General features: G+C 39.6%; 1 protein-coding gene across 1 annotated transcript in view; it reads left to right on the top strand.

Annotated features, from left to right (window-relative positions):
• Positions 1 to 26,075, top strand: part of si:ch211-186j3.6 (neural-cadherin) — a 446,142-nt gene that overhangs the window by 331,598 nt on the left and 88,469 nt on the right. Inside the window, 2 exon segments of the mRNA XM_050049923.1 lie at positions 16,850 to 16,977; positions 24,818 to 24,945. Of these exon segments, the coding sequence (XP_049905880.1) occupies positions 16,850 to 16,977; positions 24,818 to 24,945 (256 nt within the window).

Genomic DNA, 26,075 nt, shown 5'->3' with positions numbered 1-26,075 from the left:
AGATATCTTGAATAAGAGTTTTGACTAGGCAAAATTATGTTGCAGATATCAGTAATGAATATCCAGTCTAGCGATTAAATGTTAAAACGGCTTGCCATACCTACACTGTACAATTCCTACCACCTGACGACTTTACTGCTAATTTCTCTGCTGCAATGATCATTAATACCTATCTGCTCAGAGCTCATCCACTTCCAATCTCTTTATCAGCCACACTCCCACTACGCACTAAGCTATTCCTCAAAGGAAACATGCTACTCTCATAATATATGCATCAAACGGCATCAACAAACTTCAAACATAGGGTTGAAACAGCACGTGTTTGAAACACATACAAGAAAATATAAATTTATACAGGGAAAATAAACTTTTGGCAGCTTCATTATTTTTTTCCAGAGACTCGGAGACTAACCAGTGCTCCAGTGCTGCAATAATACAAACTGGTACCAGGTTTCCTGTCTGTAAAATAGTTTGTGGCTGTCTGATTAAACACAACTTTTCTTAAATTTACCAGCTTCCCATTTAGGGATATGCTCTACATGAGAGCGATATAATAATAAGACTTAAAACCAAATTTTGAGACAAGGCCTATCTATAAGATGGGTTCACAACATAAGATAATAATACAGAATGCATCTTAATGTATATTAAGTTATTAGTGGTATAACAAATGTGCAATTAATTTGATAACCAAAACCAAGGGAAACTGTGACCTTTGAGGCTACTTGGGTCTTGGACTCTGGGGCACCATTTTGACAAAAGCACAAGTGATGAGACAGGTTATAAACAAATTATTAAGAAAGATTACCAAATCCAGTTTGGAGGCCAAATCCCAAATTAGCAAACCTGAGATGTTGGTATTGTATGTCAAAGGTAAAACTGATAATCTGGGATCAATGTTTGTAACAGACATTATTTTACAGCAACATTTTTTCCTTTGTTTTCTCTTTGAAATAAATTTAGAGTTTTGTACAACCATTTCCACATACTAATAGCTGTAGTTTTAATAAACCAGAACTATCCTTAGGACCATCATGAAACAAACATTTCCCAAACAGTAACCACTTCCTGAACAATTAATGATAATTATTTTACATTGAATGGTTCCTTTATGCAAGGTAAGGTAGGCAGGTTTTGGAGTGTTAAATTTACCCACACAACACAGAAAAGGGTTTCTGCGCTTGGACACCTAGTGCACAGAGCCGTCTGATATACAAATATTATTAGAAACATATTTACCATCCGCAGTCCGGGATGAACCTCCATCATATCAGATATGAACAACAATGAATGACCAATATCTGATTTTTAATAAAAAAGATAATATTGGCACCATATATTGCAATAGCCCGCCTATACTACAAACTGTTTACTTCACTGCTCATACGAAGTACAGATATGATTTTTCTTTTTAAATGTATTAGATATTAGAGAGTGAAACATAAGGGAGAAAAGTATTAAGTATACTGTACACTTTATGTTTTGAAGTGAGAGGTGAAAATAAAAGAAAATGCTAACAAAAAAAAAAAAAAGAGTAATAATTCTTTCAGTGAGCCTCAGTGTCCTTGTGAACCATGGAGTAGATAAGGTTGCATCCATCTGCAAAGAACATAAAGGCCAAAAGTTAACAAAATTAAAACAAAACAAAAATAACTAATAAAGCTTACATGCCTGTTTGGTTTTCAGACAAACAGCAAACCTCAGACATCAGTGTAAAAGTGAGCAAATAATATAAGGAACAAAGATGAAGAGCAGGAGGGGAAAATCACAACACTGATGGAGTACCACTGTCTATATAAAGGGCTTTAAGTTGACACAGAGTTTGTTTCCCTGACCAGAATCTGAACTTGTCTTCTCTTCGACAACAAAAACAACATTTTGATTAGATAGGATTAGTGGGGCACAAGGGAACAGGAAACGCTTTTCAACCTCAACCTAAGAGCACAGCATCAAGCATCCAATACTCAAGTTGATGTTCAAAGTGCCATCTCAGATGGATCCATAATTACAGGAGGAATCAGACAAAATGGGTGATCGCTCCAAAATCAAACAGGCTCTGAACCGAATTCTGAAGGTCTCATCTCGACATGAATGTATTATAAGTACAAGAGCTGTGTTCGAAAGTATAATGTGAAGGGGGATGCACTGCACCTGTGGCATTACTTCAAGTTGAAAGTGAAGTCTGAAAAGGGTATTACAATAATAATTTCAGGATACAGAGGGAGTCAGAGTGAAAGAGAGGTGAAATATGGATTTGAGGGAGCAGAGGCAGACAAGACTGTTGTACAACCTGAACTGCTTTTTGATTTATGAATGTCAAGTGGCACATGAGAAGCCACTAATATACCTTCAGAATTTCCATTTTGACTGCATCCTTATCGTGTGTGTGTGTGAGTTTTTATGTGTGTGAGACATTGTTCACCTTGTTATTAAGCCTTGTTAAGGGATGCTGCCCATTGAGCCTGATCATATTTCCCACTGCTTCACACACACATTTCCACACGGAGACCTTCAGCTTCTTAGATGCTGGTTTGCTTTTCCAAAGCCGCCCACTCATCCGCCCTTCATCCTGCTGCAGGGCAGCTGTACTAAGGCAGCCCTGCTGCGGAGACCAGAGAAGGTGTAAGGGACTCACACACACACACAAACACACACTGGGAACATAGCTGTGTACTACATCCAATCTGCGGCCGCTCAGGGAGAAGAGATTACATGGTTATAACGTAGAGCTGGTGTAGTTTGTCTGTGTGTGTGTGTGTGTGTGTGTGTGTGTGTGTGTGTGTGTGTGTGTGTGTGTGTACCAGTATAGGGCACAATAATACCCATACCTAAACTGACCTCTGGTGTTCTAGGCAAGATCACAACATTGGATGCTCCCTTGAATCCGTTTACTTTGAGCAGCATGTAAATATTTTTTATTAATTTTTGAAGCCTGAAATTTACATAAAGGCATTTTGTTTAGCAGTTCAAAGGCATTTTGTTCTAAGCTAAGCTCATTTTAAACATTTCCAGGCATGGAGTTCATCCAAATTCCCAGCACAAAAAGAGCGCCAGTTCAAAGAACAATATTTAGTTTCATTGAACAGTACTTTACCGATTTATTATTCATGAGTGTAGAGCAACCTCTGATCATGAAGTGCAACCTATGACACAAACAAACACAAATGTAGCAGCCTCACTGAGCTGCTTCTGTGTGCAAACACATCTGATGATTATTAGGACTATTTTGTAGAGGTGTACATCATTAGTTTACTCAGGATATATCAATGCTTTGGACAACAACATGATATTTGCTGATATTACAAAGTCTGCCACCTTATTATTTCGATTTGATTCAGCTCAGGGGGATGCGATGGACATGTGATGATATCATATGCCAGTGCTTTCTTTTTGCTTCTGGTCAATAAAGAAAATACACACATAAACTCTACTAACACACATAAACCACAGCTTTACAAGAACATTTAATTAAAAACATTTAATTAAATTTGGCTGAGGAATAACTGTCAAGGTGTATAGGCAAAACAGTTGTTGTTTTTGTTGGTCACCATCATTAGTTTAAGCACATTTACATTGCATAAGTTAGCCAAACTGTGAACTGACTTTTCCTATACTCATAACAAATTACATGTGTTACTTATGTTTTCTTGCTGACTGTTGGTTTAAGTCATTGCATCTCCTGACAGAATAGCACAGTTGAGTTTCAGCCTGCATGCGCATATTTCAGCTGAACATTGTTGAAACAGAGCAGCTAATATTGCGGTTGTGAGAGCAACAAGTTAGCGGAGTGAGATGCCTGGCTAGGTGTGCCGTGTTTTTATCTCATAACAGCCTTGTTCACATATGGCATGTGCTTTGACTGTTGCCCTGTCTTTTCTCCAAAATCCAAAATATTTCCACGCTGTTGATTTATTCCAGAAAGTGGAGTAAACATGCTCATCGTCTTTTTCTTGGCGGCTTGCCATTATCCTCCTGGCGCTCGATGGTGACACAGACATACCATAGGAATTTTTGTTTTTTGAGATTTAAAGGTGTATCTTAAAGATGATGGTATGAATATATGCTTTCATTTTACTTTGCATCAGTGATACTGCAACATTAATCAGGAACTGATACATCGATCCAGATCAGTGGATCCTTACACCCCTGCTGGTTTGCAGGAACTCTGTTGGCTTGATTACTCTGATTGCTTCATATGGAGTCTGCTAATCCAGCCCTTACAGCAAACTGTATTTGCATTCCAATTTACATGGTCACTGTAATTAGTTTTGCTGGAAAACATTATCAACTACTAGTGCTTTAGAATAGCTAATAGGCATTTACAGTTAATAACACCACAGGCACACAGGCACAGCTGTTTATATAAAGCTGCTTCTCCTTTGCAAGGCTTACACTAGTGATATTAAAGACATGAGCGGGTGTCACTCTGTAACCAGGCGAGGTAATTTTTTTATATGTGTCCATAAAAGCTGCAGGGCTGGAAGGACAAAAAAGAGACCCCTGCTATTAACATGTGGCTGGTGTCCAGCTTGTGTCAAGATAAGATTTACTTGAGGGAAATTTACTATGCATCACTTTCTCTGGATATATTTATGGCCCAAATGTTCCCCAGTGAACACGTCCTCTTGCTACTATTTTGACATTACATTTTTGACAAGTATGGCACAGTCCTAGCTGCCCCACCAACCTATCTGACAGGCATTTACTTTGACATTATCACGACCACCTGTCACCATCTCTGGGGATGTTTTCCAGTGGTGATCTGATCTGTTATATACTTACAGGAGGTATTTATACCTCTTTTATAATCAGTTATTGTGTGAAGGAAAAATTGTCACCTTCCAGTCATGTCAGATTTATGATGCATATAATTTGTTGACTGCACAGAAATGACACTTTCACAGATGTTTCTTCGTGGTAATTACAAGTAAAGCATGAAGCATGTAGAGAGTATGGCAATCCAAATAACCAAAATAAAAAACATCAGTTAAATCCAAAGAAAACAGCTTTGCTGAAGAAAAGCAACGTCTGCTTCTTTTCAATTCTGGATGATTATTATTCGATGTAGGCTGAATAATGTCAGTGTATTTGGATTTTGTGGCCCTAACCAAAAAAACACCAACAAGCATCAGAAACTAGATGTTGTCGCAATAGCTGTAGTAGCTAGCGTTAGCTAACATTACTCAGTAACTCTAGTCTGACAGCAGTGCGTCCATGTACACAGTTGAAATATAAGACAGTTATACTCAAGCACACTTACTCACCTGGCCAAAAACAAGATGGCATTCAGTTGTGGACCCAACACATGTGAAATAATGATAGTCCACTTGACTCTTGTACACTGACAGGCTTGCCGTGTAACAATACTAACATTAGGAAGTCTGGAGGGTCGACATCATCTGTAAAATCTATTGTGTCCACACCTGGCAAATCAGTCAGGTTATGGGAAAATCACTTTTCATCATTTTGTATGGATCACATCCAATATGAGTTACAATTTTCTGACAATACCTGCTGCCTCCGGGTTCATCCATTCCTTTTATACAGTCACTTTCCTCTAGATTTGGCGCACACAGTTTATGGATTTTTCACTTCCTGCCCTCCATCTGAATTTTCACGTGATTGCAGACAGCCTATTCTCATATGGACAACAATATAAAAATTTTGTCGGCTGTTTTTGATGCAACCTGTTTGTCAGCTGTGTTCAAATTCTGCATGTTAAAATGCATTGACATTTTGCACATGTACATAGACTGGAAATAGAGGTAAACGGCTAGTCTGACTAAGTGGGCTATTTCATGGCAGTTTCAGTGATTTTTTTTTTGGAGTCTTCATGTATATCAGTAAGAAGGAGGCATTGCATAATTTCCCAAGCTTTTTACTTTTGCAGGTTGTCAGATACAGACAATTTTATCAATACTCCTGGTACCACGTACAACATAACTGGCTCACTTAGCATCATGACTGGCCTGATCAGCAGTGCCACACTTTGACCTCAGCTGTATTAGTGAGATTGATTGTCACAGTAATGATTTGTGTCCACCGAGATCAACAATAAATGACAAACATGGCTGGAAGCGTTCGACCTGCTCTTAGGTGCTTGATCAAACACACAGGACTCTCTCCCTCTCTCTCTCTCACACACACACACACACACACACACACACTCACTCACTCACTCACTCACTCACTCACTCACTCACTCACTCACTCTCACACACACACACACACACACACACATGCAAAGACTACCAGCCAGAGGCCAGTGCTTGTCCAATCAATAGACAAATTAACAAGACAAATTAAATTTGTGTAATTACAACACCCTTGAAGAATGGAAAAAGTTTGCAGGTAGGAGGTCAGATAAGGATTGGCGGGTGTGTGTGTGCATGTGTTTGCCTTTAAACTCTTCCCTGTGAAGCGACAGGATTGTATTGTAAACACTTTATATAGCTGGATATAAATGGAAGAAAAGTGATCTAGAAAGTAACTGCACACACAAACACACAGTTTCTCTTTTGCATTGCATTCAGTTTCCACAGAGCTGTTTTGGAGCATTACCCCCCAGCTTAGCACTACAACTGCTCTCAAATGGGAACTGCTGCTGGATGCAGAGATCCAATATGCGTCGGCTGCAGGGCTGGCTAGCTAGCTGACAGATTGTTTATACAAGAAGCTCTCTGCTCTGCACTTGCTGCATCGCCTGCTGATTTGTACACAGGCTGATTTCAGTGAGCATGAGTGTATATATGACTGCTTGTATGTGTGGGTGATTGGTGGGTGTATGTGTGTAGAAGTGTGATTTGTAATGCTGTTTATGCAGTCCATATGCTCTCGGTATGACTCCTGTGTATCCTCAGGCCGTCAGAAGAGGACATTTTTCATATTTAAGAGCCCCCAACTCAGTGGGAGTTCAAGCTCTCCTCGCACACAAAGCATGCACTTTTACTCTCTCCCTCTCTCTCTCTTTCTCCCTTGTCTGTCTCAGAGTAGGAGGTAATGAATTACGTATGAGTAGCAGAAAAGAAGCCTGGTTGTTTGGATGTGCCCTTTAAGAGCAAAGTCTTGTCCTAACCCTGGTACACCCAGAGCATTTAAAAGGCGTGCCGGCCCCTATGAAGATGTTCCCGTTTGGCCTGCTAGCCTGCCAGCCTGCTGCAGTGCACACCCAGCTGATTTTCCAACCAGCTAGCCCTTTTTCTTTTTATTTATCCATTTCTGTTTGTAGCTCTTTTACTCACCTCACTTCCATTTAACTTAACCAAAGCAAAAAAGAGAAGTTCAACAGTTTTTATGCTAGCCACATGGACACTGACAGGCATGTTTTTAAGTTGCTATAAGGCTTGAGGATTTTTTAATACTACATTTTTAATAGTTCTTATTTACAGTTAAACAAATTAATATTATTCTGCTCAGGGAAAGGCTGGAGCCTTCGGTACCCTGAATTCCTTGGTTGTCAGTTGAGTTTTGATGTTTGTTTGACGTGCCTCATCATTTGTTAAGAATATAATGTTGCTAAATGTTTGTGTTAGTGCCCACCTGTTGTTTTAAAGGTTAACCATGCCCATTTTCAAAGTTCATACATGTTATTTCACACATACATACAGTTTAAAAATATTAGTAAGCATGAACAACTCTCTCAAACATCCAAATGCTAAAGTGCCAAACTCAAATTTGTTATGTTATAGGGTGTAAAGTCTGGAGCTGCTGCACAGACAATGAATTGTGAAAGATGATGCTGAGAGCACCCAGGGGACTGTTCTGAGTATATGGGTACATGTTCTGTCTCAGGACCAATCAATAGAATGAAGCTCATTTGGCTATTTAAAAAAAACCCAAAAACATTCCGCGAGTCCACAAAATCAGGCTCCCATTCATTGTCTATGGGGCAGCTCCATATTTGATACCCTATGACATCACAAATTTGAGACTCACTTTGCTGGTTTCTGGCTTCAGGAGAGAGTCACTCATGTTCTCAGATACTAAATGAATTTTTCTAGGCCACGGAAATAACATCAAAATTCCTAATTTGGTTGATTTGCCCTTTTAAAAACGTAAAATAAGTAATATATTTCAAATTACCCAATTCAATATAATGCAAGCAGGTAGTTAAGTTCTGTTAATCATATTTATATTCCTATTTATATTCCTGCTTTTATGTATTTTAAACGCAAAGTAGAACTTGAAATCGAACAAGGTATTAGCTCTTACCAGTTGTAGGGTCTAGAGTGTAGGATTAAGTGGTAGTGCGGGTGGAGATTGCAACTAAGTGAAACTTCCTCCGTGTGTCAAGCGAGTATTAATATTTTGCTCACTTTCTGTCAATAAACCCCTACACATCACACACAAAACACTATTTACAAATTCACATATTAAATGACACCTAATCTGGTTACAGTAGTTTTATACTGACTAATAGCTGGTCCACCTTAACAGTTTACATTAAGAGAGCCTGGTCAGGTTCCAATGGGAGGCTAACTACGGGGCTAACCCCTTTCACTTTAATCAGCAGGTGGTAAGCAAGGCATATGAACTTGGCTTGGGTCTTGAGGAGTTGTAGCATTTATTTATTGACAGCCTGAACTTTACACACATTGCACTGCTACGTTTAGCTTCATATTCTCTGTTCTGGATGCTGCAGTGATGCTGTCAGGCATCACGGTCTCACAACAGTAGATTTGCTATGCACACAATCTGAGACCATTTGGAGGCACAGAAATGCATAGTGCATAGTGATTCAGTGCCATAGGTACCGGTTGTTGAGGTTTCATGGCCCAATTCTAAACTTGGGCCGTGTCCCTAATGAGTACAGATCTGATACCAGTTCTCCCTTCTCCCACAGATTCTCTGTCACACTTTATTGGTTTGAACAGATACAGACCTTGAACACAGCGCTGAAGTTGCGGTAGTAAACATTGATCAGAGCCAATGCTGCGCTTGCTGTTTTCTGTGTCCACAGACAGCTGAGAGGAAAGATGTCTTTCAACTTCATTACATGCTTTTACTCTCTTTATCTTAGCATTTTACCTGTGTGTGGATCTGACTGTCCTCCTCTTTTACCTGCTCAAATACTGCTACAGAGCTCCTATGAAGTGTTTTTTTTTTAAACTCTAGTTACCAAATGTTTGTTGTTAATAAGATGTGATATCTTGTCTTGATTTCTGAGCTGCTCTCTTTTTTTGAAACATGCAGTAAGATCAAACGTAACTTCATCCATGCAATGTTTGCAAAAAAGCTTTCAAGCAAAAGTGCAGAAAAAATACTTGTAGGAAAACTATGCAGACTTAAGCATGGTGATGTTAGCACACTGTAGATGGCGTTGGTAACACTGGGGTTCCACTGCCTTCACATTAAAATGCATTTATTGTTAAGCACATGCAGCAAGTGAAAGTTGACAGTGATTTAACACACATCAAAATGAGCTCACAGCTGACAATAAAAGGAGCACAGAAAATTTAACAATATTTTATGGTGATTGATCATGTCTGGCTGATACCCGTTCGGCTTAATAAGGTCAATATCAGGTACCCGCGAGATATTTGAATTTGCTCAGTGAGTCACTCTGGCAATTAGTAATGATGCTCATTACCTATGCCCATGAAACCGAGCTGCACCAATCACATCGGTGTATCTGATATAGGCGGGCTGGAGGCAAGCTAAACAGATGACGACAGCGCTGCGACGACGAAGTCCGGAATCAGTCAGTAAATATTGCAAGATGGCTACGGATGAACACCAGTTGTTTGAAATGGCTTTTGCCGCTACAATGAATGAGTTAGACTTGGCGTTTGAAATGGCTTTTGCCGCTACAATGAATGAGTTAGACTTGGCTTTTTCTCCTTTGCAAGAAGGACGTTTTTGCTGTTTTGCCGACCGGATACGGCAAGAGTCTAATCTACCAGTTAGCTCTGCTGGTTGCGTCACCCCGTGTATTGTTCTGATTGGTCGTAGTGTTATCCAATTGTGTGCAGTGATATATACAAATGCATGCTTGGTGCCACCCCTCGAGTTGGGCCATTTTCATTACTCATGGCCAGACCCTAAGCCATTTTCATTACTCATGGCCAGACCCTAAATCTTTCTAGATTTGGGTCTAGATTTCCAGGCTAAATATCAGGCCCAATACCAATCCAACAGATAAGACTAGTGCGTACTTAGTGATGGCAGCCCATAAACTTATACTCCCAGATCTTAAACCTGAAACAAATGTTTTGACATCAGTTGCATGAAACATCTTATGTTTTTCTAATAAAGATTTCACTTTCACAGGTGTTATTTTTCCTTAGTAAGGCACATTGTTTAAGACAGTTAAAAGAAACATCTCAAAGTGATTACTGATTACTAAGGCTAAATTGAACTGAGAAAGAAAAGCTAACACTACTTGATGAACAGGCTAGGCAAAGAGAAAACGTGTTCTAAAAAGTAAATTTGAGAATGGTAGTTATTTCTTTTCACAAACTGACTTTCATGTCTAGTGGGGGCATGAATGCACACATGAATAGCTACTGTGTATGACTCCACACAGTTTGGGGAATCCAGTAATGGGGGAAAACTGTTTGGAGTACACATCATGCTTTTCTCTGGTGGGAAACTTCAGGATGCTGTTCAGAGGACAGTTTAGAGCATTTCAGACTCTTTGCACAGTCCTGCATACCATGAACATGTGTACTCAAATAACATCGACAATAACAGACTGTAAGGGGTCAGTGGCAAAGAAGCAAAGTGCAGTTAGTAGGCTAACTGCAGGACAGCAGGGAGAGCGCAGCTGTGTTGTATCAGATGCCTCAAATCTTACACACGTTTTTTGGCAGTGAATAAACTGATAGCAGATTAAATCTTTAATCTCACAGCAACAGCTCGTCACTTAGTGTGTCCCTGAGAAAAACCCCCCACTATTTTTGTTACATCTTCATTCTTTTCAATGAAAAAGAACTCAGCCTTAGTAAACTTTGTCGAGGTTAAAGAAATACTTTGCCCTCAAAACAACCACCTGTAAATCAATGAATCATGAGGCATACCTCCATGGAAACTGGAGAACATAATGACTTAAAATTGATTGTGGACCATGATTAACAACAGCAAAACTATACCAAAACATCCATTTACAAACTCTCACACAACCCATTCAGTATAATCCAAGTCTCATTTATCCAGTCATATGCTCATGACTTCCCAGACACGTGCATTTCTGCTAAAAAGCTTAAAAATTGGAGTCTGGCTTTGAAGACAGCACAGAAAAGTTTCACTGTAACTTCAGTTGTAAATAGTGAGGTTTTAAAATGCAAAAATGCATGTGGTGGAAAAGTACTGAGTATACTTCTGGATAAATAATATGTGGATTATACTGTACAAGTGGTGTTAGAGTTTTTAACAGAGATTTTGATTTAGTTTTGCTGGTTAATCATGATCCCCAATCATTCATTCAATCAATCATATCAATCAAGTTTTCTTCACAAATTCAAGGTAACACGGCATTACTACTTGATATACAAATGGTCATTTTGTGGGTGAAGTATTCCTTTGAGTAGTTATGTATGGTTGTTAAGTTTTCCTCTTAGTTTTTTTTTTTTGCTAAGGATGGTTGTACAACGCATAACTGATCATAAGAATTACATAAAATAAAAACACAACAAAAGGATTAAAACTTAAGTATTTAAACTAATATCCTAAGGACAGGACTTAAGGTAAATTTGTGCAAATTATTTTTTTCTAAAGGAAACCTTTATTTGTAAGAAAAATCTTGAATTAAAATCCTTCATACATCCGGCCACAAATCTTTCCTGTCAGTTTGTCTCTTTTTTCTCCCTTTTGCTGTTGAGAAAATAGTTCGATAGCACATAGACTTCTAAGCTAGGTCGTTGTGGTTTTAGTCTCCTCAGCGTTCTCTCTCACAGAATTCTTTTAACGTGTTTAGGCATGTACTAATAAGACTACTGTATGCGTCCCATTCATTTAAACTAATTGAGCAACACATTCTCACTGCCATCTCATGAAAAACCAACTCTTGATCAGTGGCACTATGTGTCAAAGTATGAAGCTTTAAGTATCACTCTAGTGTCAGTTTTGGATGCTTAATAGGGATAGCATCAGTTTCTGCTCATTACATGCATTGTGTTCTTCAAAATAAATGTCCAATATCACAGGAAATGTACACATGAAGCTCATTGGACATTCATACAGTCTCTTTTTAAATAAAATACCAATGTGGGTTTACTTTGGGTTTAGGCAAAAAAAGTACTTACTTTCAGAAAAACAATTATGGTTTTGGCTCCACGTGGTACATAAACAGCTGTGTTTGTTTGACTCATCCACCACTCCTCTTTCTCACCCTACACAGACTTTCTTGCGCTTTATACGACATCAGTTGCTTGTAACATTTAATAATGATGCAGCCCAGTGCGTCTTATACAGATACAAGAGGGTGCCTCTGTGCTTCTGTTTCCAAACTGACTAAGTGTCAGTATTTGAAGAGTTGGAAGTGAGAACAGGTTGGGTTCAAGTTGCTAACAATAACAGTATTGGTAATCCATATTTATTTGATGGAAACTGACAGGGGTGATCTCCCTTTCTTCCAATACCATATCCCACATAGACTGCACTTCGTTAAAAAAAAAAAATATTTGCCCATCTCCTTGCAGATTTTAGTTGGCATCATTGATGAATAATTCATGTTCATAACATTCTTTGTTGGAAGCAAAAAACATTAAAACTTACACGGCTTTAATTGCTACAGTACAAGCCTGTTTCATTGATTAACAAAAATAATATAAAACATGAATAAATCAAAGGAAACACTTGATTCTGACTCCTTTGATTAAGACTTCAGCTTATTCTCAAATCAGATTCTTTCTTTCTTTGCTTCCTCCATCTGCTTTCTATTTGTCCTCTCTATGATCCATCATCATGTTCTTTTCTGCTCATCACCTTCTGTTTCTCCCTGTAGTCTTTTCTGCATTGTTCATTTCTCATTTATTTACCTCACAGTCCATCATCCCACCTGTCATCTGCCATCTCGTAAGTTGGCTTTCATCCCAGCTTTGTGCTCAACCACACTTGCTCCTAATCTTTCCTCTCAAAGTCTTCAGTATTGTTTCTCCTCCTCTACTCTTACTGTTCCCATCTCCCTTACTCTACCACATCATCCTCTCTTTTTTCCTCCCACTGTACTTTTGACTATTACATCTCCATGTTGCTCCCTCTTGCTTCTTTTTCTCTCACTCCTCACTGCTTCACTTCTCCCCTCCTCTCCTTTGAGACCTCTGAAGTCAGACTTCATCTCTTGGGAAAATGTCACGTCAATCTTGACAACAAGGCTTCTTAGCCGTGCCAGACGATCGGTTGGTCAGTCTACCTTTTAACTAGTTTTGGGTGTGAATGTGCACGTGCACTTTCCAGCACATGCCTACATCTAGCATACACACGCCGTGACACACGTGTGTGTACAAGTATGCCCATCTGTGAAAAGGTCTTTTTTGTCAGACTTATGCAGGTGTTCTTTGAGGCTCTAAGTATACTGCCAGCTCGCGACATATCTGGCTGCACCAGTGCTGGTGTAAAAAAAGGGTTGGGAGTGATAACGTTAGCACACATTGGGGTCCAAGAAAGAGGGAAATTCCCCTGAGGGTGGGAAAGGAGCAGCATGAAGAATGGAAATTGAACGACTGAGATGTGTGAGATAAAGAAGAGAAAAAGGTGAAGGTTCCCAGATGGGACAGTAAATTAAAGTAGGAAGTGAATGAGGTTACTGAGATCTGAAGAGAGTGAGGTAGAGCCTAAAGACGACAATGCATGAGTTAAACAAAGAAAGGAGGCTTTGAATTGAACTGATACATTGAATTTACTCTTTTCGTTTTGGTCAATTGTCTGGCCTCAGCCAATATATTAAAATTAATTGGATCATTGCTGAAGTGCAGCAGCAACTCATCTTGTAGCTGGAGTGGGCTAAATCAACTTGCAGGTAATTGAAGGAAAGTTGAGAGGAAAAGAGAGGCTAACAACAAACTTGCACTCACGGTGGCTTGAAAAATTACATTGCCAGGGCTTTGGCTTTTTTTTTTTTTTTTGGTTATTCAGAAATGAGGCAGCATAATGAAGTATGAGGCACTCATCACAATAGCACATCCCAGCCTTGACAAGGCAATTAGGGAAGCACAGCATCTCACGTACTCAACAACACCTAATTTCTTCTAGCTCAAGGTGAAGATTCATGACACGGAATCATTTGAGAAGGTGGTGATAACATTATTGCACACAGACATTAAGAATCTGTGAATCTCAATACATGTGATAGAAAACTGGTTTCACAAAGGCACTGTAAAAAGCAAAATGTCAGTAGAAAGCATCTGCAAGTTATTTGAAAGCAGCACAATGTAAAAATGTCAGTTACCGTGAAAAAGTTAATGAAAGAGTGCAGCAAGGCAGGAGGTAAAAGAGAGAGACTGGAGATGAAAGAGTGCTGATAGACAGACTGACATTGCAAGAGATGCAGCAAGAGGGATGACGAAAGCTTGGCTGAAGTCAGACACACAGCGGAGTGAAAAGCAGTATGTAGGGAATTCGATTCTTGTCAGCTTCTTTTGACTTCCAACTTCTACTGACTCAAGCATGAAGACAAATGTCATAGTGCAGAAGTTAGTGGAATTCACACTGGAGTTTTGTCTGTGTTAATTATAATTCTAGCATATACTGTAACCACTCCAGCTTGCAAGACTAGGAGTTAACCAGGAAAGTGCCAAACGGGAGTTCTCAAAATGAAACATAAGTACAAATGGTTTAGTGGAAACTGAATCCCTAATTCACACAGTGGATGTGTGGGAGGGTAGCCTCAGGGTGGCAGCAGTGAAAATTAGAAAGAATGAGCTATTGGACATGAACTGTGTCGGCCTATTATTATTTTTAATTGAACACAACCAACAGAGACTGCATCGTCTTGACATAAGCCATAATTTCAAAACAACGTAATTACAACATGTATTTTTCTTTGGGTTAAGTCACTGCAGTCATAATTGTACTTTTTACCATACTTACTGAATTGAACGTGAAGACACATCATTCTAGTTGGCTCAGACTTTGTCGTAAGTTAACTTTTGTCCTCACTGCCACAGGAAATACAGTGTGTCAATGAAATAAATGTTCATTCAGTACTTAATGTCATGGTCAACTGCATGAGTCATGTTAGACAGTGTTTCAGCACCATAGCCTGTGTAAAATAATGGATGTAGCCACCATGACATCACCTATCAGTTTGTGGATTCCCATTTTAAGGCTTGAGTTTGGCTTTTTGGCCATTGCCATCTTGTTTTTTGGAGCCAAAAGTTTCCATATTTGGGCAAGAAGGTGAAGAGAACCCTAACGTTAGCTGCTAGCTTAGTTAGCGCAGTGCATTTACAAGTATGGTTTACTGTGATAATACGAGTACTAATGCAAATTTTCACTAGCAGAAAACCAGCTTAAAACCATTGAAACAAAATGTACTTACCACAAACACTGGAAATCGGACTCCTTAGGCTGAGGACTTTTTTTTTTTTTTTTTTTTTTTAAGTGACCAAAACATTCTCATTAACTTTCATGAACAGAAAACACACTGAAATAGCTACCGCTACACCTATACTCTGTGAATCTGGGGTTACACCATGTTTACGATACCTAACTAACATTGCCACCGTGGTAGCGACCTGTCAAAGGGCAGCACCCACCTGTCACTCAAAGCAGCCATGTCATTAATAAAACCCCATGTCTAAAGCCATAAATTTAACTAAGTTGAATAAAAAAAATCACCCTCCATACAGTTATCATGGATGTTAAAATTAGCTATAGAGACCAAAATTGTTTTTGTACCAGGCTGTAAACACATTTACTTCTGCCATAAAGTCGGACATTCTAATATGGGGGTCTGAAGGGACTGACTTGCTATTGGAGTTCTTGGTTTTTGGTACTTTGCGTTGGCTTAATTTTTCAACCCTGAAGGTTGCACCTTGTTCAACACACTAGAATTATGGACTGCACTGGTCAGCTCCTGACTATGGCAGCCTTTTCATGGGTAATAACAAGAAGAAAAATAAAATTACAATTAGTTTTATGTTTTTGACTTAATAGAAATAGTCCCAAGATAATATTTTACCATTCTCTGAAAACCAGTAAAGGACTAATGTAAAGGAGACTTATTTTATTCTTTCCAGAAACTGACATTTTGAGAGTAATGAGTCTCTGCTCTGATGGTGTCTTAATACAAGCTACAGTAGCATATAGTGAGAGGTCACTGCAGTCACTACAGTGTACTGTACAAGCAGAAACACTGAGATGCTTAGTGTTCAGTGTTGTGTATCTGCATGAACATTTGAAGTTCAGCATGCATCATGATGGATTGCCAATGCTCATTGGTAGACATGCACTCCCGTAATTCCTTACACATAGCAAGCAGTCTTAAGCAGTTCATTAACTTTTAATTTCCCATTTGAGTAAGTCAGAAAATAGAATGTAATAACTTTTGTCTGATGTTTGTTGACTGCTATGAGATGTGAAGAAAAGACGACATCACGACAAGCTCTGTGCAATAATCCTCATTAAAGCTAATATACAGAGATAATGTCTTGCAAATTATATACCATGCTGTTAGTGTGCACTCTATTATATATGACACTTTTTACACTACTTAATTCTTTGGCATGTATTGGTGAGTTACAATGGTTTCACTGCTGTTTTAAAGTCTTGAATACAAATATTGTTTTTCAACAACCTAAGCTATTGATAGCAGTTCTCAAAACTCAATATTTCTGAAACCTAATGATTTCAAAGTGATCTCACCCCTCACCATTCCTTCCGGTCTCTCTCTTTTTCTCTCTCCATCTAGAGCTAATAGATGGGACCCCCACCTTGAAAATCAACCATGGTTCTGGCACAGTGGTGCTACAGTTGCCAGGCAACGTGAATGTGGCAGACAGGCGATGGCATCGGCTGGATGTCCGCAGCAACAGCAAGGTTGGACGCTTCACCTATTTAACACCAACCACCATTTATTTAGCTATTTAACAAATAAGCTCCAAGTGTATTCACACTGAGCTACACTGACAGATGAAAAACATGTTTTTTTTTTCTTTCTTTCTTTCAGTTTTACAAACTCAGTTTCATCACTAAAACCAAGAAATGTTTTCCTGCATTAAAACCTTTTAAGTACATGTAAGATGGCCAGCAATTTCAATACGTCATTCATATGAACAGCTTCATTTATCCTTTTTTAGCTAAGACGTGCCACTTACTTATGCAAGGAAAGAAATTAAAAGGTGTAAATGTATTCAGTCGTGATTATCTACGAGCTGTCACTGAAAAGAGTTCAGGTGTATTTCAGCTGTGGTTATGTAAGTACTCCTTTATGTCCTTTGAGATTGCACAAAGGCGCTTTCAAACAAATATCTCCTTTAAAGTAGAGGGCATTTGTGCTAGGCGTGTTTGTGGATGAAGCAACAAAAAAAGCTAATAAAACCATGAACACAATGTTGTAGTTGTGGTGCTGAACTGTACCTGTGTTTGCTTACTGAACATCCACCCACACCTTTGGCCTCAGTTTGACATCAGCTTATGCAGCCTGCAGGTGCTTCTGGAAGAACCTGGGTTTGGCTGCTACATTTGTAATGAGGAATGGTGTGTTGCACACAACTTGCATGCTTCTTGAATACGGTCTCAATACATCAAAATGCATAGTGAAAATCTGAATCGAGTCAGGGTGTGACTGGAGACTGGAGCCCCAGAAAAGATAACTACTTGGGTCAACTTAAGTTATGCAGATTTTGTGTGCAGCTTTTGGGGAAACTGAGAGTTGTTTCTGTGACTTTAGCAGTGTCTCTGATATCCTATAAGTTGTAAGAATGAAATGTGACTCCTGCTTTGTATGGTGCTCTCCACTTGGGATAAAAAACACAAGGGGCAGTGTAACTTCTTATCAGTGTCAGATGCCACAATTCATTTTAATCTGAGTCAAAATGAAAAGAAAGTACATTATTTAGCTACAATTCCAATTTTATCCTCATCTTAAGATATCTCAGAATGAGTGATGCACAGATAAGGAGGCTGTGTTAAACCTCAGTATCTGTTAAATATCTTCTGCAGACCTTAAATAACGTTTGGGTTTTTGCTTTAGTGAATCAGATGCAAGAAACTAGTTGCAGCTATAGTTCAGTTTAATATCCAGAAGGTGACATGCCTAAAATTATACTTCCTATTATTGGGCAGTGCTTTTGCCGGGGTACAGACCTTAGAATCTGTCCACTCCACTAAGTTAATTGATTTATCTGGCATCACAACATGAGACAGCGTTGTCTTGGATGAAATAAAAAGTGATCCAATGAGCACCGCGAGGGGGCTAACCAGCCATTGTCAAGCTGTTGTAAGTCGTTGTAATAACAACAATGACAAGATAGATGCTGCCATTGAGGCTGTCTAAAATCAACATGTCTTCTTATGAGACATGTAGTTTGTTTTACTTTGCTCCAAACCTCAGCAAAGCCAGCATGTTGGCATGGCTACTAGAGGGTGACACGGGAGTGGATTTTCAGTCCTGTCCCATCCCACTCCCACAAAAATAATCCCATCCCGTCCCAATCCCATGAAAAAGAAAAAAAAAATCCTGTCTCGTCCCAATCCCACAAGAATGACTACTGTCCCATCCCGCTCCCGTGTTGTGTTTCAGTTACAGTAAAAAAATATATATATATATGCCTACCTTAGCTGAATATAAACCCAAATATGACATCTAATGTTGTGTTTTGGTGTTTATTGCCTAATTATTTTTACATTCACTCCACTTTGAAGCTGTTCAGGATGATAAACACATTTGATTTCTGATGTGGTCAGACAACACGTCATAAGAACCAGTTCTGAGAGAGAAAAATGTCGTTAAAGTATTGCAGTAAAAGTAGTGTTTGGTTCCTCTGACTGATATTATTACCTCCCCCAAGGAGGTTATGTTTTCGCCGGCGTTGGTCTGTTTGTCTGTCAGCAAAATAACTCAAAAAGTTTTGAACGGATTTTGATGAGATTTTCAGGAAAGGTTGATAATGGGACAAGGAACAGATGATACAATGTTGGTGGTGATCAGTTGAAGTGAAGTGGATAAAATAATAAAATGGCAGGAAATTCGAGCTGCTTGGCGGAGGTCTGCGCTCTCCGAGTGCTTTTCTAGTTATATATGACATCATTAGATTATTAATACTAAAGCATCAGTGTTAGAGCAGCATGTTACTGTTGTAGCTGCTGGAGGTGGAGCTAGTTTCAACTACTTTATAAAAACTTGACTATTGTTATTATGATTCCCAGTCCCGCCCACTCTTGTTGACTTTTTTCCCATCCCGTCCCAGTCACGTGACGAATAGTAAAACTGACTCCCATCCCGTGGGAATCCCCTGAGAATCACGTGACCTGTGGGACTCCCGAAAAAATGTCAGCCTCCAATGGCTACACATTACTGTGGATTTAAAATGTCGTTAGATTCAGGCAGATTGGTCGCTAGTGATTGGGGAAAACAGAATCCACCTCCCCCAGGGAAATCAGTTTAGAGTGGACGCAATGGCAGACTGACGATGGACACGGAGTGTAATAAGGTGACAATTCTTTCTGATATCAGGCAACTTACCATTCTTACTCATACGTATTCTTGTTCACCATTTATTTGAACTAGTTTTGGCCATTTTCAATGCACAATTGTAAGAGCTCCATTGTAAGCCTAAGTTAGTATTGGTAGTTAGACCAAAAACTAATCCTGCAAGTTGAATTAAATCCTAAAACAAGTGCCCAGGGAACGTGCTGCACATGGATCAGGGCATTCTGAGCTGCTGAGATCCCCAGCCTTGGTTTTAAAATTGGTCGATAGTGCCCAAAATTAGAAACATGTCATATTTTCACACTAAATGTTCTTATTCTGTACAATCAGTTAGTGACTCCTCACATTGTTGTGCACATAATCACATTTCTATCCATTTTAACTTTATAGCTGAGGTTCCAAAATTGTGTCATGTCATGTCACAGACTCACCCATTTTGCCCCATCCAAACCTCTTTGATATGATAATTACAGACCCAAATGGGGAAGATGTTAGTTAGTGATTTAGTATTGTAGAAGGATCTGCACTGTAAAGTACAAAGGGAGACAATAGCGGTGAGAGTGAGACAAATTATGGCAATGGCCCTCCTTTGACATTATCTTCTTTCAAGTGAATTAAATTAGAGTGAAATTAAGCTAATCTTCATTTGACTGAGGACCGCCTGGAGCTCTTCACCTCCAAGGGCTCACACATAACCACTGTCTTTTAGCTCTTTCACCTCCACAAATATCAAGAAGACAGTCAGTGATCCTATTTTTAGAGTCTTTGATGTAACCCAGCCAGAAAGCTTCAAGACTCACAGTCTCACTCCGAGCTTAGGACACCTTAAAGCAGCTGGACTGGCTGAACCCTGTTCTGGGAAACTCATCCCCATGTAGATGAGGACCACTTCAGTAAAAGCACAGGACTGAGTCAGAGTTTTGTACTCTGCAGTCTGTCAAACTAAAAGCCTTTTCATATTCAGCACCATCAAAAGCCCTTTTAAAATCTAAAACTCCATAATCACACTCATGTCACACTTAAATGTGCTTCATTTAGTTGGTTACTCAAAGACTCCGAATGTTCCCCAAACCCCCCTTCAAAAACACACTGCTGACACCACCATAAGTGCGGGCTAACCACTTTAATAATGCCATCAGGAACCTTGTCTCACCACTAGTGTGCCACTGAAATGCGTCTGCAATTTGTGTCATTTACCAAACTGTTCAGTACCACACAGTCATTGTGACAAAAACGCAGCAGTTTTGTTAATCTTTTCTGTTCCTTCAGTTTCTTTTGCATGAAAAGAAACAACAGCTTTAGGTTCAGCTTCACACTGACACATGCAAAACACAGAGTACATTTTCTCAGTATAGCCAAACAAATGCATGAATGCACCAAGACTTTGGGTAATGCGACAGCTTTATTCTGAATTGCATGAATACAATAATTAGTTGAGACTTTTCTTATTTAAAACAGAGATTATTCTGCATCACAACAGTGTTACTGTCAGTTACATGTGAATCTATTCATTTGTCTTGAATAGCAGCTGCTGTTCCTACCTGGTTGTGTGACCTTTTTGGATTAGCTGCCATTGTATGACCCTGTGAGACTGAAAGCCGCAAGGACAGAGCTGCTCGCTGTAGATTTACTGGATGATTTAACAACAAGAATCTCACCATAAGCAGGGTTTTTCAAACGTAATACAAGAAAGTTTAGCCATGAATCAAGTACTACCTAACCAAAGCATCTGTCTATGTCTGAAACAGTGGTTATACAGTACGACAAGTGGACGGCATACAACAATACACAGTAGAAATAATTGCTATTGATCCAGTTGTACATGTAAAGCCTGTGGTCTGCAGACTTGTAAAGAACCGGAATCGAACCCGCGGCTGCTGCAGCAAGGCAGGTGCCCCTGTACATGGGGCGCAGGCACTATTCACTACTCTACCAACGCCGCTAACAGCCACTGTTTATGTGACATCATCAACCTAATTGATGCTACTGAGCAATCAGCTGGCACAGCAGGTATACATTAGCTGCTGTTTCCCGACACATTTACCTCCTGATGATGCTGGTTTTAAAGTAAAATTAAAACGTTAAAGTGGCAAACATGCCTGTGTCATTTTACTTTTAGATAAAAATGTGCCCAAAAGTAAGGTAAATTCTATGGTTTTATTGGCATATTTTGGTGTGGCAAATTATACAGTTTCAAGGTCTTTAAGCAAGCTGCTGTCCAGGAGGACATCCTCAGTTGTCCCCAACAGTGTAACATCGCCTACTGTGTATACTCTCTTCACAGTACTGCTCTCTAATACCACTACTGATTCTGCTCAATTTGTTATGTTTTTGTCAGTTTCCAACAGAACGATGTGAAGCTCTGCATTCTGAACTCATTTTTATATCTCCACGCCAGCCACAGCTGTAGCCAGAGGCATTACCTTTTCAGTCTGTCTATCCACATGTCCGTCCAATTTTCATGAACGCAATATCTCAGGAATGCCTTGAGAGAATTTCTTCAAATTTGAAACAAATATCAACTTAAACACAAGGATAAACTATTAGCATTTGGTGATTAAAGGGCTAGTGCACCCAAAAATGAAAATTCAGCCATTATCTACTCACCCATATGTCGATGGAGGCCCTGGTGAAGTTTTAGAGTCCTCACATCCCTTGCGGAGATCTGCAGGGGGAGCGGCCAGCACACCTAATGGCAGACGACGCCCCAGACTAACGTCCAAGAACACAAAACTGAATCCACAAAGTATCTCCATACTGCTCATCCGTAGTGATCCAAGTGTGCTGCAGCCCCGACATAAAAAGTTGTTTCGAAAAACGTCATATGAACTCTGTTTTTAGCCTCACTGTAGCCTGTAGCTCTGACTGCTTCTCTGTGCTCCGCGCTCACGTGTGCGCGCTCAGGGTGATCGGTGATGCACGGTCTCTGAAGAGCAGCAGTCTCGTCAGTACTGATGTCCAGATTCTCAAGTGCAGGCATCGCCAATTCCCAGTCTGAGCAGCAAAGACTTTCCTCATCCGTTGGCATTGCTTTGCATTTGAAACAACTACACCACCAGGTTTCCAGTGCTCGACTCCAGTATTCTGCGGCTGGCTGAGGGTTAGGCTCATGAGCTGCGGCGGCTGCTTCGTCCAGTAGCCTGAGTTCCGTCCGTATACTCGGGCTCAAACAAATACGGCTCAACAAAGAAATGCTGTTCCTCCTCAATTTCAAAGTCTTCAGACATGTTGGGCTGTCCTTTGCTAAAAGACCGTAGTGCAAATTATCTTTTAGCTACTGTGGTTACTGTTGTCTCCCCCTGCGGTGCACGTGTCACGTGATGTAAACACGGGTGAGCAAAGCTCATGCTTTCGCTGGTCTCGCACAAGCATGCACACGTGAGCGCGGAGCACAGAGAAGCAGTCAGAGCCACAGGCTACAGTGAGGCTAAAAACAGAGTTCATATGACGTTTTTCCAAACAACGTTTTATGTCGGGGCTGCAGCACACTTGGATCACTACGGATGAGCAGTATGGAGATACTCTGTGGATTTAATTTTGTGTTCTTGGACGTTAGTCTGGGGCACTGTCTGCCATTAGGTGTGCTAGCCGCTGCCCCCTTGGATCTCCGCAAGGGATGTGATGCTAACCTTACGTCCGTCTCATTCTTGTGAAAACAATACCTCTGGAAAACCTTAAGGTATTTCTTTAGGTTTGGCACAAATGTTCACTTGGACTCAAGGATGAACTGATTGGAAGTTGAAGGAACAGAAGGAGATACATTTGGTCTGATACTGAATTGGTGACACTAATCTTGTCCACCTTGTAACTGTGCTGCTGGGTTGAAGATGTGCATGAAGCATCCGTGTTTTAGAATATGTAGCTTATTTGAAGCAACATCCATATTTGAAGTATTGTCTACTGTCGTGGCTACATATTAGTCTGGACAGACAGAGATCTAAACTGTAACTTGACTAGTTTCATACAACCCCACTAATTTAGGTTTGCTTGTTGTTGTTTTTTTAATTCACGTTATGTGCTACACGAATGTAGCTGCCAAATCTAGATTATACTCAAGGGTGACATTTTTGTGAATAAACCTAAATAGGTGGCCTTTTTGGGGGCATATATGCCAATGATCAAATCTTGTGAATGTGCACTTGATCATAAACAGATGGCGTTCATCAGGTTGAAAGAAGTAATTATAAAACTTTGGTAAATCTTACTTGGAATACTTGTAGAAACAAATCTCAATTATAGAGAGATTTAGGATATGAATACCTGAATGTTATTTTCCCAGTGTTTATTTACAGTATTGATAATGTCTGTTTAGTGTTCAAAGGCTGGTGTAGGTTTTAAGTCTATGCCCTGCGCTCATTTATAACTGAAACATCGTAACATACATTTTGCAGCTAAATTGCCTGCTGTTTGGACACATAAACCTTTTTGCCAGATTGTATTCTGACAACACATATGAAAGCTTTTATCACAGATGTGAAAATAAATTAATTCAGAAGTGATGTGTTTTAACACAGTTGTAATAGCAGGAACTGTATGCTAACACACTGGGTGTTATTCAGCATAATTGTGATGATTTCGGTGCCAACTTTTTTAAAGAAATATCAGGTTGGGTTAACAGTGGATCAGATATAAAAAAGAAAAAGCATTTGCACTCCTTTAAAATACCATGTACTGTCAATACTTACATAAACCTAGTGTGAGCTGCAATGTACTGTATGTGAAAGAAAGAATTAATCTTATGTCCAAAAAGATTAGACGAACATGTGTGTTTGATCCTTTTTTTTGGTAACTTCAATGTTTCCTGTTTTCTAGCCCAAACGTTACTATTTATAGAGGAATCTTTCATGACAGTGAAGTAAAGTAAATTGCTCTAACTGTGTGGAAATAGGTTGTCATGGCTCCTGCTTAACTACCTTCCTCTTCACTTGTATACACAAATTGCACAATTATTGGAACACACTGGTATAAGATGTGACGTCTTGTTTTTTTGTTTGTGCATTAACAGGAAACATAGCAGACAGCAGCAAAGTAATATGCACTAATGTAACAAATGTGAGTCAGAGAGGCAGCTCTCACTGTCGTGATCGTGGTAAAAGAGCACTTGATGGCAACAGGAGGTACACTCATTATAATAGTGCAGGGAAATAGGGGCTTTATTAATTTATCTGGTTTCTCTGATAATATTAGTTTAATATAGCTTGTCCTTTTTGTCTGTGTTCTCTTCAGGAAGTGCGTTTCACCCTCGATCGCTGTTCAGGGGCAGCTGTGATGGAAATGGAAGGACTAGGCAGCTGGTTGACCACTGAGGACCACTCTTCCTGTGAAGTGACGGGTGTTACACCCAACACTGACAGGTACACACAAACTCCTGAACACACACATACACACCTCTATTTTTGAAAGACAGGTGTGACTTTATACGTGGGGATGTGTAGGAGAGTGTGTGTAAAGGTTATTCTTTATGGGGCCACATATTTACATGTTGCGAGATGAAGTGCCAGAGATTTTTAGTTTCCCATTTTTAATCGAACTGTCAGTGTGCACAAATTTATCTTGATGGTCTTCTATGCAGACATTGTATAGCGTCATACAAAAGTAATCCCTCTAGATCATAATTTAAGCAGAAGCCAATAACAGCGTGCAGCTAAGGTCGGGGCTTTACAAAATGGTAGCGACCAGGGAGTAGCAACACGCATTCAAGAGGAAGCTAGGAAAATTGTAGAGACAGCAACAAAAACATGCAAACATAGTGAGTGCCAAGTGGACAAAGCTCGTTCCAAAACAAGAATGGGATTGGCTCTCACTTCACTTATGCTGCAGAGCACTGAGGGAGAGGATAGGGATAAAGAGCAATGCGAAATGGTTAGCTTAGTTAGCTTGCCAAAGTATCGTCTTTTCCATTACAACATATTTAACGTTTCTACAATTAGGCTTGTAGTCTGTGCACAAGCAGCGTAGGGAGGAGGGGCCAAGTTTGAATGTTGTGTTTATAAACAGTAACCAACAATTTCTGCATGGAATACCTTTAAAGAAATATTTTACTGAAGGAAAAATGGCCTTTTCATAAAACTAGGTTGTCTATGCAGTAAAAAGATGCAAATACTTTTAAAAATCGGTGCTACATGATAAGAGAAAACAGAAAAAAAGAAATCTGGCATTTACTTTTGCTCAAGAGGCAGAAAACCTAAAACTACTTGAATGCACCTAGCTGCACCAGACCAATAAACACTTCCCCTAGTGGATGAAATAATGAAAACTCGTCCATTTGACAGAATGGTCTGTAATTACAGTTAAACGGTAAGCTAAAATATGTATGTAAGTATGGTTCGATGTCAGTTTTTTGGCAGTATGGCTACACATTTTCTATTGACAAACTCTCAGTACTCCAGTTAAATAGGTCGATCAGCACCATGTGAGTTTTACATGTGATCTTACAAATCTGAAAAGTGTTTCTTTAAGAGTACGCTCCACTGGTCTAATTTGG

This window comes from Epinephelus moara, chromosome 1 (assembly GCF_006386435.1).
Source record: "Epinephelus moara isolate mb chromosome 1, YSFRI_EMoa_1.0, whole genome shotgun sequence".
Taxonomy (NCBI): Eukaryota; Metazoa; Chordata; class Actinopteri; order Perciformes; family Serranidae; genus Epinephelus; species Epinephelus moara.
This window is presented reverse-complemented; position numbering and strand designations above follow the sequence as displayed.